The sequence below is a fragment of the Lepidochelys kempii genome, chromosome 11 (assembly GCF_965140265.1).
Source record: "Lepidochelys kempii isolate rLepKem1 chromosome 11, rLepKem1.hap2, whole genome shotgun sequence".
Lineage (NCBI taxonomy): Eukaryota > Metazoa > Chordata > Testudines > Cheloniidae > Lepidochelys > Lepidochelys kempii.
Window position 1 is genome coordinate 18284942 of NC_133266.1, and position 13488 is coordinate 18298429.

The 13488-nt window shown below is 41.6% G+C and overlaps 1 protein-coding gene across 9 annotated transcripts in view; it reads left to right on the forward strand.

The window, feature by feature from the left end:
- Positions 1-8877: 8877 nt before the first annotated feature.
- The window catches only part of CCNT2 (cyclin T2), a 46078-nt gene continuing 41467 nt past the window's right edge, over positions 8878-13488 (forward strand). For 6 of the 9 annotated variants that reach the window (XM_073305308.1, XM_073305307.1, XM_073305310.1 and 3 more), the window contains exons 1-2: positions 8884-9357; positions 11517-11598. In XM_073305308.1, the coding sequence (XP_073161409.1) occupies positions 9071-9357; positions 11517-11598 (369 nt within the window). In that variant the 5' untranslated portion in view covers positions 8884-9070. Of the gene's footprint in view, positions 9358-11516; positions 11599-13488 lie in introns of those variants that run through there. The other 3 variants (XM_073305313.1, XM_073305317.1, XR_012154219.1) reach the window with 2 other exon arrangements.

Genomic DNA, 13488 nt, shown 5'->3' on the forward strand with positions numbered 1-13488 from the left:
TCTGAGAAGACTCTATGGAAGAGTACAGAAATTCAATGGGAGCTAAGGGTACTCAGCACCTCTTAGTAGACACTCAGCACCTCACAGCACCAGGCCCTTAGATAGATACATTCCAGGGTCTAAATTAATATCCTACGAAGGAATTTAGATGCCTAAAATCCCAGTTTTAGGTGACACAGTGATCCACAAAATCTCCACTTAGTTATTGCCTAACCCTATAGGTGCCTAAACTCAGTAGGTGCCTACGTTTTTGCAATAGAAGTTCCCTAGACACCTAGGTTTTTGCCTCTGGGCATGTGCACTGCTGCCTCATTCCAGGCACCTGGACAGCTATCTCCCACCTAAACCCCAGGTCAATCCACAAAGCATGGGAGGGTAAACATTCCTCTCCCAATCTTGGTGTAGGATCCAATCTGGAAAGCATGCTCAAAGGCTGCGTAACTTCACACAAAAACATCAGGGTAGGGGAAGAGAAGGAAGACAGGGACTTACTTTAGAACCTTTAGTCCAGTGGTTATGGTACTCATTCAAAATATGGAAGACCTCCTGTTTCAAGTTTGTCCTCTGCTTGATGAGAAGGGATTTGAACAAGGCTACTCGACCTCTCAGGTAAATTCCCTAGCTACTGGCATATAGAATGCTTCTCATTTTCTCAGACCCAATTAATATGTAATTAAAGTGGAACAACTTTAACAAGAGCAATGGAAAAAGACCCACGTGAGAATATCTAGTAGTCCAATGGCTAGGTCACTTACCCGAGAGGTAAGAAACCCCCATTCCGATCCCTTCTTCTCATCAGGCAGAGGGAAGACTTGAAGCAGGGGTCTCCTACATCCCATGTGGGTACTCTGCCACTGGGCTAAAGGTATAAGGGAGGCAGTTGCTGCTGCTTCATGAAGTTAGTCAACACATAACTACACCTTGCAAGAAACAACTTAGGCACCTAAGCCACCTGGCTCCAGAAGAGGGGTGTCTGGCTGTGGATTGTTAGAGATAAGGGCCTCCATGCATTCCAGACTTAGGCACCAAACTCTGTGAGAGGAGCAGGGTTAAGGACTCACCTCTCTCATTGGCATCTGCTATTGACTAGCTTAGGTGGGTTCTTGCTTAGCATGCTGGCTTTTGTGGATCCTGCTCTTAAGCACCTCTCTTACCATTCAACTTATGGGGAACCAGGGCACCTAACTCAAGCTTTGTGGATCACATTGTTGTTCCAGTAATTTTTCTAGGCACCTAAAAGGCAGCACTGCAACGCCTACATCCCTTTGTGGATCTGGGCCTAGATGTTTATGCATGAGGAAAAGGAAGCTACATAAAGTGGCTTCAGTTAAACTTAATTGCACTCAGTCCAGCAAGCCCTTCAATGGAAGTTCAGTGAGTAGAAGGCACAGAAGACATTGTCTTTCCTGTCAAACTCTCCTGTAAAGTCTGTAAGTATCTAAAGGATAAATTCTTCAGTTATTTAAATGTTAGATGATTTCTCCACCAACTTGTTTTAATTGAACTTCAAAGTGGAGAAAGGATGGCTTAATTCTCATAGCAGTCCCTTCCTCCCACCCTCCCCATAACCTTTTTAGCTTTGCTTCTTACAGATGTTTAAATAGACAAGGTGGGTGAGGTGATACATTCTTCCGTTGGTGAGAGAGACAAGCTTTCGAGCCACACAGAGATCTTCTTCAGGTCTGGGAAAGGAAGTTCCAGCTTCATAGCAAAATGCAAGGTGGAACAGATTGTTTAGCCTAAGTGGTTAGCACATATTGTAAAGGACCATTCAAATGCTTAAATGGATTTAAAAAATAAATACATCTTAACTGCTGAAATATTTTTAAAATCAGATTCATTCTCTTAAGCAAACCTTGATTTGCTATGTAATTAAAATACAATGCTTATGTCTTTGGGGACTACAGCTCTATATTAGTTAAGCATTATTATGATTTATTATTATTGAATACAGCTCTACTTTTTCTTAGTGCCTTCATTTCAGATTTTGCAGTCAAGGGCATATTCCCCTATTCATCTCCTATTTGTATTAATTTATATTTTACGGTGATATTGGTGTGCATGGCTCTTTAAGATAAATGAAAAGACCCCTTTCCCAAGGGGTTTACAATCTGAATTATACCATATACCTACAATTACATATTCATGGAAGAATATACCAAACTCTCTACCAGTGATTTTCAAAAGAATGAATGTAGGTGGGTTAGCCAGGTCACAACTGAAGTCATACAATTATTGTAAAATACAGTGGCTGTCACTGCACATATTGATTCAGATTCTTAAAGGCAGGAGTTTCCAAAGACTCCAGTTTGAAAAGTTTTGCCCACAAGTATGAAAGCATTGATGAGGTTCTAATTACAAACGCATATCACTGTAGTTAAAAATAGCGTCTGGAGCAGCTGAATCTTAAAGGTGATCAACAACTAGGCCCAGGGCCAGTTAGAGACAGAAAGATTACGTCATCCAGTTCATCTCTGTCATTGGAGGATTCTTGCCTATTCTACACTTACAGGTGTTCTGTCAAGTAAGTACTGGAGTATTTAATTGAACTAACCAGAACACAGTTCCAGGACTAAATATGAGACCAAAACACATCAGAATTCCATTGAGATGTAGTAGCATGAAGAGACTCCTCCAACTCTCATTCTGACCAATGATGGTCTGCACTATATAAGAACTAGATATTATCATCGGTAACATATCTCCATGACATAGCCTGCCTCTTTTCCCCTCCCTCTCTACAGCTAGAATCTCTACCTCCCCCAGTCTCTCATGGCAGGCATCATAAGGTGCCTCAGTCAGTTTGAGCACAGCACACATTGAGACCTGTTCTCCTTCCTAGTCCTGCTGCCCCTTTGCATAAATCTCTTCCTCTTCAGGTCTTGCTGTTCATGCTCTAAGGAACAGAAAAGAGGTACCACTAGTGGGTAGATCACTGGGACAAAAACAGAAAAAAAGTATCATCAGCAGGGTTGGAACTTTTAGATCCACTGCATAGACCACTGCCTCTTGAACTACTGGAAGAATTGGGCTGCTTGTGGTACTGTGATGAGTACAGCTATCTGCCAAGCAGCTGACCTGGGTTTGATTCCCAGCCAATTCAGTAATGAGTTTTAGGCAAGGGGGATGATCCAGTGGTTAGGGAACTAGCCTGGGATTCAGACAATGTGGGTGCCATTCCCTTCACTGACACAGACTTCCTGTATCTCAGTTCCCATTTGGAAAATAGCACTAAGAGAGGAACTGATAGAAATAGTAGGTTGTCATCTTCAGTGTAGACCAACAGAGGCAAAGCAGACATTTTCCAGTTGGTTTCACAGCAGTAGTATAACCTTGATAGTATTAATCACCATATATTTTTGACAGGTTCCCATGCCCCATTTAGGGCTAATGTCCCACCCTACGTCTCCATTTCCTTTCGTGTATAGGTCTCATGCCATCAGCTATTTTGAAAGGGGTTTTTTTATTTTATCTTTTTGTTTGGCCGAGGGAAATGTTGCATGCTTGTGCTTTGGTATGTTTGGCTGGATATTGTGAGAGCTTAAAGGAAAGGAGTTTTTTTTTAAAAAAGCAAGATTTTTGGTTAGGTTTAGCGATCGGCCATTTTGAAAGAAAAAAATTACGATTATTTTTGGACAGAGGAAATGTTGTGTGCTTGTTTTTTGAAAAGTTTAGAGAAAAAGCATGAAAGACTAGAGGCTGGTTATGAAAGATTTACAAAAAGAAAGATTTTGGTTAGGTTTAGAGGAAAAAGGGAAATAAAGGTTATTAAATAGCAGACAGCAGCAATAGTTTTAAAGATTATGATAAAAAGATCCTTTTTTATCATTAAAAAAGACAAGAGAAAAACAAGTTATTTTGAAATAAAAGAGGAAAATACAAAGGTAGGCTAATAATATAGCATTTAAAATGAGTTATTTTGAAATATTAAATAAAAAGTAAAAATATAAAGATAGGTTATTACGTTAAAAGAGAGCACATGATAGAATAAAGGGAATTTTAACATTTATTAAGCCTGTGTTTAGTGCACAGGCTTGTGTAAACGTGGAGTTTGATGTAAAGATGAGTAAGCCCATGGTAAAAAGATGATTTTTGTTGGAATTAAAAAATAATAATAGAGTAAAAAAGAATTTAAAAAACAGAAAAACTTAAAGAATAGAGGAACATTCTGTGTCTAGTGACACAGGCTAGTGTAAGAGTGGAGTTTGTTGTAAAGATCAGTAAGCGCATGGTAAAAAGATATTTGTTAAAATTAATAAAAACTTCAGAGAAAGAGGAGATTATAAAGGTAAAAAAGAATTAAGTTGAAAGAAAGCAGATGACAGAAAAAAGGGAATTTTAAATTTTTTATAAGCTTGTTGTAAAGATCAGTAAGCACATGGTAAAAAGATTCTTTTTTGTTAGAATTTAAAAGGAATTTAAAGAATAACAGGAGTTATTTTAAAATAAATTAAATATTAAAAGAAGAACTATAAAGGTAGGTTGAGAGAGGAGCATTTTAAAAAGCTTTAAAATATTGAACAAGAGGAAAATATAAAGGTAGGTTAGAAAAGAGCATTTTAAAAGTTATGAAATATTAAATAAAAAAGAAAAAGATAAAGATAAATTATTAGGTTAAAAGCAGATGGCAGAATAAAGGGAATTTTAACATTTTTTACAAAGTGGGGCTTGGTCAGTAAGCACATGGTAAAAAGATCCTTTTTTTAAGTGAGTACGTTACATGGTTGAGTGACTGAGAGAAAGATCCTTTTTTCTGTTAGCGAGAGAGGTAAGTATAGAGGAGGAGAGGGAGGGAGAGAGAGAGAGGGAAAAAAGCAATAACCTTACCCTTGTGTCTTCCCTGCGGAGAGAGCTCCCAAGGCTCACAGCCCCTCAAGCTAGTTACCTCCGCCTCTGGGTCAGACCAATCAGAAGCTGTTCTGCCTCAAAAACATTTTCCTAAACCAATCCTATTGTCCCAAGATTTTTAGACAAGAGCCATCTCCCTCCTCTCCCCTTGCTACCACCCCCCCTTTAACTGCCTTATTCTTATCTAAAAAAACAAACAGACCCCCCCAAGCATTTTTCCCACCATATAGCACTTTTACATAGGTGCTTTAATAAAACTATAAGCCCTTAGTAACAAACATTTTTTTTTAAGGTTTCAGAGTAACAGCCGTGTTAGTCTGTATTCGCAAAAAGAAAAGGAGTACTTGTGGCACCTTAGAGACTAACCAATTTATTTGAGCATAAGCTTTCATGAGCTACAGCTCACTTCATCGGATGCATACTGTGGAAAGTATAGAAGATCTTTTTATACACACAAAGCATGAAAAAATGGGTGTTTACCACTACAAAAGGTTTTCTCTCCCCCCACCCCACTCTCCTGCTGGTAATAGCTTATCTAAAGTGATCACTCTCCTTACAATGTGTATGATAATCAAGGTGGGCCATTTCCAGCACAAATCCAGGGTTTAACAAGAATGTCTGAGGAGGGGGAGGGGGTAGGAAAAAACAAGGGGAAATAGGTTATCTTGCATAATGACTTAGCCACTCCCAGTCTCTATTCAAGCCTAAATTAATTGTATCCAATTTGCAAATGAATTCCAATTCAACAGTCTCTCGCTGGAGTCTGGTTTTGAAGTTTTTTTGTTGTAATATCGCAACTTTCATGTCTGTAATCACGTGACCAGAGAGACTCCAGCGAGAGACTGTTGAATTGGAATTCATTTGCAAATTGGATACAATTAATTTAGGCTTGAATAGAGACTGGGAGTGGCTAAGTCATTATGCAAGATAACCTATTTCCCCTTGTTTTTTCCTACCCCCTCCCCCTCCTCAGACATTCTTGTTAAACCCTGGATTTGTGCTGGAAATGGAAATTGTGGTACAGCTGCCAGGGATAGTAAGGGTAAAAAAAAACAAACAAACAAACAAACCCACACACGCTCGTTGATAGAAACAAGAACTCTGAAAAAAACCCAGAAAGTCGTTTATGACAAAGAGCCCTCTAGGTGGATTTTAAAACCTTGCCATACAGGAATTGATTATGAAGAGCCACATTCACTTTGTTCACCCCTTTTCCTGTTTGCTTTATGGTCCTTTGAATTCTGGAAAATCATTTTATATAAAGCAATTGTTAGAAAACCGCAATAAGCTGTTATTGTGCATGCCTGAAAATCTTGTGGGGTATTATAGCTGTTGGCAACCATTGTATGAAGAGTAGTTGCAAAAGTTTCCATGTATTACGTTTTTGGAAGGTTTAGCTGATACTTTTAATGATGAAGTTATTTCCTAGTAATAAAATGAATATGGTTATTATAGACAATCTAATGGAGTCTCCTTCTGAAAGTGGTAAAATTGAGAAATCCTTTACAAAATACATGCACCACAGGAACCTAAGTATTATGTACATTGTGCAAAACATGTTTTGTCAGGGGGAAAAAAAAGCCTAACGATTAATTTAAATAAGTATATGGTTCTTTTAAAAAAAAAAAAAAAAAAAACCACATAAACTGCAAATAACCACTTTGGCCCAGCAAATGTACCCTGGTAAAACACAATTATTTTTGGAGGCTTTTGAGGATGCTACCAAAAATCTCTATGGGTACCTGCTGGTGGATTTAAATGCTTCAGTGCCTGAAGTCTTCAGGTTAAGAATGGGCCTTTTCCCCCTGACTGACCCTGTGTATACACCTTAAAAAAAACACACCATAAAAATTAGTTATTTTTATCAAACCCTCATTTTTAAAAAGAGCATCCCCCTGACAATCATGTCTAGCCGCGTGCAGAGAAACCTGGCTCTTTTAAAGATTCCTCAAAGCCAAACTGCAGCAAAGGAAAGCTATTCTCTGCTTGGCTTCTGACAACCTTGTAGCGACCACCTCAGAAATAGCGCTCAACATGTGAAAAGGAAACATTCCTCTGAAACCCCGACAAATAAGCGTACTAAAAAGAAAATGGGGGATTATTAAAAAGCTGAGTGATAAAAGGGTATCCCTCAAAAGAAAAAAGCTAATTGTAAAACAGGCCGGGGGCTTTATCGGTCCTTTGTTGAGCTTTGCACTCCCTCTGCCGTCAGCCCTTTTAATTAACGGATAATGGAACATGCTGAAAAATTGTACCTCGTTCCTAGCTATCAGAATAAATAAAACGCGCCTCTAGTGGTGAAAAAAAAGTATCAGAACCATCATCAAAAACCGCATACACTTCCATGTTAACCACAGAGAGCAGCGCCGTTGCAAACTGAGTCTCCGCTCTCATGTTTCCAGTTTTAAACAAAAAATGATGATTGGCGCACTCCTTGTCTGGGGTCAGATCAAAGGCGTACAGTGTGTAACCCTGGGCAAATTCACAATGATCCATCAAGAGTGATCGGTCTTTTACATATTTCCCAGTCGCCTGCACGAGCTGCATGTACTCCCTCACGCAGTTTCCATTCAGCAGCAGTTTTTCTTGAAAAAAATAAATCGCTGTGTAGAGGCCCCAAAATATCCAGCTTCCTGCTGCCAGCCATTAGTCTGGTCCGGCACACAAATCCCTCGTTACCTGCACCATCCAAAATGGTGCTTTCATGGGCCCCTGCTGTGTCTTTATAAAACCCTCCTGTTGAAACTGCGTAGCAAGGGCGTCATGGCTGTCATTCAGAATCAGCTCTATCAAGGCTCTGTAAGGGTAACAATTGTTGCTCTGACTGATAAGATGGTCGCCTCGAGTGACATCCAACTGGTTAAAAAGGTGGCGATGGGATTGTTTGTTATGGCAACCCAGGCGTCGTCATCAATATCTGAGCAATCTTCTTTTACCATCTTGCAGCACACGTACAGCAGCATGTTGTTAAGGTGTAAGTAATGATTCCCGAGTCCTGAAATAAAAAATTCTAGAGGGGCATTCACTGTTAAAGCGGCCAAAGGAGGAACTGCGACATAAAAGCTATTCTCTATGCTAGTTTGTGTGGGAGCTATTTGAAATAAATCGCGTTCTGATTTGGCACATTCTTCAGAGCCACAATGAATGAAAACCATTTTAAAATATATCCTTTTCCTGAGGGCAACACTCTGCTTCCTTTTCTTAGAGTGCCTTTTGGGTTTATGGTGGAGGCATCTTCTGGCAGCTTTTTTTTTTTTTTTTTTAAAGGGCCTAGGAGGCCCCTCCCACACCCAAACTCCCGCCCACACCCCTCACCCTCTCCTGTACCCCTACACTCTGCCCCAGCCTGGAGCCCCCTCCTGCACCCAGACTCCGTCCCAGAAAGAAACTAATATAACACCTGTTCTAAGGTAAGAAGTAGGCTATTTTGAATTCACTTAACTATATTCTACATGTTTTAAGACTGAAACGTAACCAAAGAAAAGCTTTATGTTAATTAAAAGGCAAGTTTAGTACTGCGTTAACAGCCTCGATGCCATAATGGTGAGCCTTTGTTTTAAATTAGGAAAAAGATTTGTACACAGGGGCTCCACAAAATCTAATCACCCCCGGCCCACAGGAGAGTTAACCGGGCCCTGCCCCCAGAGGGGGCTCCGGGGAAGGGAGCGGCTCCAGACCAAGCCCGGGAAGGAGGCAGGAGGACGGCTGGGGCTGAGCCTGAAGGGCAGCGGGGGAGGGGCGGCCGCTGGGCGAGCCCCAGGGTTGGGGTGAGGGAGGCCTGCTCCGGCCGAAGAGCGGGCCGCGGCGCGCGCACACACCCCGTCCGTCCCCTGAATGACACGAAGCCGCTGCCCGCCGCAAGTCGGTGAGCGAGTCAAACGGTGACGCACGCCCCGCTACCCAACCAGCGCGCGCGCCAGCGGCCGCACAAGGGAGGAGAGGCACGGTGCTACCTCATTTCCGCTCGAGGCGGGACTTTTCTCAGGCTGCGGGGGAAGGGGCCGGCGTTGAGGCGCGGGGTGAGTGGCTCCTCTCCCTGCGCCCCACATCCGGGGCGGGCCACTGCACTGTACGGTGCCTCGATAGGCTTGTCCGCCGATGGCAACCTCGTAGACAACGTAACACGGCTTTCCTTGCGGCGCTCTCGCCAGACTCTATGGTTTTAGGCGGCTAGGTGGAATCCTGGCGGGGGCCGTCGCCCGGAGTTCTCGCGAGAACTAATATGGAGGGAGAAGAGGGGCCTGGCGCCGCGGCGGCTGGGCCGCCAGCGGGCGGGGCCGGAGGAGGAGGGGGAGGAAGTGTCATGGCGGCGGCTGCGAGCGGGTCTGGTGGCGCGGGCTCGGCGGTGCGGGGTGGCGGCTCCTCCGTGTCTGCATCGCGCTGGTTCTTCAGCCGGGAGCAGCTGGAGAACACGCCGACCCGGCGCTGCGGGGTGGAGGCCGACAAGGAGCTCTCGTATCGGCAGCAGGCGGCCAACCTCATCCAGGACATGGGCCAGCGCCTCAACGTGTATCCGACCGTGGAGACCGGGCCGGGCTGGGCGGGGCGAGGCCTGGGTGGCAGCCTCATCCGGCAGCTCAGCGCGTAGGTGGAGGGGAGCCGGGGCCGGCCTAGGGGCCGCAAGGCACCAGGTCCTGTGTGCCGAGAGGTACCGGCCGGGAGCCGGAGAGTGCCGGGGGCCTAGAGAGGAGGCGAGCGGGGGCCTGGCGCCGGGAAGGGAGCTGGGGCCTCGGTGTGGTGGAGGGGAGGCAGCGGGTGGGTCTGGGGGCGAGAGTTGTTGGCTCATCTCTCTGTTCCCGCATTACATTTTCTGAAACTCCCGGCTGATCCAGCCCTCCTCGGGGAGTGGGTCTGAGGCGTTATAACGTTCCCCAACTCTGTGCTGCCGGGTGTTGGGGACGGGGGAGATTGAAGGACATGCTTCTCAAGGTTGGGTCGGGATTCTTTCCCCCCATTGATATGACTGAACTCCAAAGTTGTTTTCATCTCCTTTGGCTTTTGCAGCTACTTTAACATTCTTAGTCCCTTAAAGCCAAACTTCTTCTCTCCCACCCCTTGAAATAAAAAGGAGAATGACATTTATTGAAGTTGAATATAGTGTTAGGAGGAAGAGCTGCATTTTAAGACCCTGTGTTTGTAGCTTAATTTTAGTTTATTTTCGACCATACTCCGGAAGGGCTCCCAGTTGTCTTACTGAGGGCTTGTCTACACTATGCAGCTTTTAGCGATAGGGCTGTGTCGACACAGCCTTGTTGCTAAGGGTATGTCCACACTACCCGTCGGATCAGCGCGCAGCGATTGATCCAGCAGGGGTTGATTGATTTTGTCTAGACACCATAAATCGATCCTGGAGCGCTCTCCCTGACTCCTGTACTCCACTGAGTTGAGAGGCTTAGGCAGAGTCCACAGTCGACTCACTGTAGTGAAGACACCACGGTGAGTAGATCTAAGTACGTTGACTTTAGCTACGTTATTCGCTTAGCTGAAGTTATGTAACTTAGATCAATCCCCCGCCCCCTCGCCAGTGTAGACCAGGGCTAAAACTCGCATGTGTAAATGCACTCTGTCAGTATTTTCTCCTTTTGCCTACTAAATACTTCCAGCCCCGTGAGTGGCATTAGCTTTGTCGGCAGGAGACCACTCCTGCCAACAAAGCCACATTCATGCTGCCACTTGCATTGGCAAAACTTTTGTCTTTTTGGCTTTTTTTAAGTACCTGTTAAAGACAAAAGTTTTGTCGACAATGTTGCAGTGTAGACAAGCCCTTAAAATTAGTCTCGCTCTCTCTCTCTTTCGTTTAATCCGAAAGCCATTATTCTAAACTTTTTCTCTTGTTTCAGAGTAGCAGCTGTCTTAGTCTGTATTCGCAAAAAGAAAAGGAGTACTTGTGGCACCTTAGAAACTAACAAATTTATTTGAGCATAAGCTTTCGTGAGCTACAGCTCACTTTGTCGGATGCAACAGACTGTAGCTCACAAAAGTTTATGATCAAATAAATTTGTTAGTCTCTAAGGTGCCACAAGTACTTTTCTTTTTTCTCTTGTGTTTTCAATTATACCTTTACAATTTCCCTCATTTAAATTGTCATATAGCATGATTGTAGACTTGGGAGTTTTTTCGTTGAGTATTAGGTTTTGTTAGAAGTACTGTATGTATAAACAATAGTTATTGTTCACAGGAAATGATCTGTTCCATTTCTCTTGGAATTAACATCCAATTACTATAAAAAGTTTTTGTTCAATTTGATTTTACAAGCTAGGATTCAGTGGGTTACAGTAGTTAGAAAAAAAGACTCTTAGCCTGCATAAACTTGTATAAAGGATACTTGAAAGAGTTATTTTAAAATGTTCAATACAGTAAAATTGTTCCTAGCAAGAGGATGCAATGTTAAAATGTTATCTGTCTAAAGATAAACCCTGAATTAGGGAGTCTCCTTCCAATGAATGAGATATCGTAAGTCTGGTTTTACAGTCTATGTGTTTGAAACAAATAGTAAATGTACCTTCACACCAGATTTATACTCTCAGTTTATTTCTGCTTTGTTAATTCAGTTATAGCTTTATTTAATAGAATAACATAAAAAGTATTTGTAGTAGGTAGAATTTCAACTTTATTGGTTATACGTTTTTTGTCTAGATGTGTAAAATTTCCTTAATCCCATCTTTCAGATCTCAGCTTACAATAAATACTGCAATTGTTTACATGCACAGGTTTTATATGCATCATTCCTTCACAAAATTTAATAGAAATGTAAGTAATGACTTTTATACTCTTAAACTATACTTGCACATAATTTTGAGGCAACAGCTGGCATAGCTTTCACATGTGATGCTGTCAGCATGTACAGTGTCATTGTATTTTAGAGTATTATAATTCTAGCTTCAGAATATGGTTTTAGAAACATTATTTGTAGTACTCTGATTTCAAGTGGAGACTGTTTTAACAGGTAGTAATTAAAATTTAACTTCTGCTGTGTTCCTAAACTAGAGAAATAATGTGATAAACAGCAAGAATACACACTGACCAATCTTCTTGATTTTTCTATTGTAGATTTGTTGGTTAAACTCTCTGTCAATGTAGTTTAAAAGTCTGGGGATATGGGTAGAGACCTGTGCGGATACAAAATTTGTATCCGCATCTGATCTACAAACATGGTCCGAGGATATCCGCATATGCAGATATAAAGCTGATCTCCGCAGATTTGAAGGGCTCTAGATATGGGAACAAATATTACCTGATGCAGTTATGGTTTACGTTTAATTTACGTATACAGTAGAACCTCAAATTTATGATCACCTCAGGAATGGAGGATGTTTGTAAAGCCGAACAAAAAATATTATGGTTGTTCTTTCAAAAGTTTACAACTGAAATTTGACTTAATACAACTTTGAAACTTTACTTATGCAGAAGAAAGATGCTGCTTTTAACCATCTTAATTTAGATGAAACAAGCACAGAAAGAGTTTCCTTACATTGTCAAACCTTTTTTTAAACTTTCCTTTTATTTTTTTAGTATTTCACATTTAACACAGTACTGTACTGTATTTGGGGGGTTGGGTTGGGTTTGTCTGTTTTTTTTGGTCTCTGCTGTTGCCTGATTGCATACTTCCAGTTCCAAGTGAGGTGTGTGGTTGACTGGTCAGCTCATAACTCTGAGGTTCTACTGTACTTTGATTTGTAAAAGCCATGGTCAACTCGTATAACTCTTCTACCTTCGGTAACTCAATGGGCAGATACAGTAGATGGAAAAATCTCAAATCTGGCCTGAAAAGTAGCTCTTGCTGTCTTGTATGTAATTTACTGGTGAACTGGATGTTAAATCTTTAATAAAAATTCTGTTTGTGTTTGGATGTTTCTGTAACCAGTTCTGTTTGGAATATTTTTAAAAACTGGATCATGTGAAATCTCAAGCCTGTTTCTCCTGTCAGATATATTAGATGTGTTGGTAAAAAATATTTGTTTAGTGCTTATGTCTTTCATCATATGAAAATAGATCTTTTGGATTTGTTTTCTCTCCTTCCTCTCCCCCTCCCCCCCATATAAAGAATAGTCAATGGTGTAAGGAGGTATGTTGTTTAATGGCGTGGATGGTCTCTCTGAGCCCTGGCTACACTGTAAAAATAGTTTAAACACTGGTGTGAAACATAGTTGAGACCCAGGTGCATTAAGATTTTTTTGTGTCTTGATGGTAGAACAAGAAATAAGCCATATAAAATGACTGGACTACAAACAAATTAGCTAACCATGATTAATTATTTTTGCCACCTAGGAGTCTGTCAAATTTGCAGCAAGCTGGTTATCAAATAGTTAGAGTTTTAAACCACATCTACAAAAATGTTTAAGGCTTTTTATTATGTCTTGTACCTGGACTCGCTATTCTTCTTTGTATGAATGGAGAAAATCTGTGCTACAACCGTGTTAGAGGGCTACGTATTTATTTTATTGTGATATGTATCTAGCCTGAAATGAACTTCTTTAAAATAGCTTTTCATTCTCAGGGCAAGAATAGTGTTAAAAGTTTAGGACACAAGTGTATATCTATCAAAATCATGTTTAAATACGATTAGGTTATTTTGCATGGACAAGCCCTTTAAAGGTGTTTTTGGATTAATCCATCGAGGACAGTAAAAGGTTTGTATTA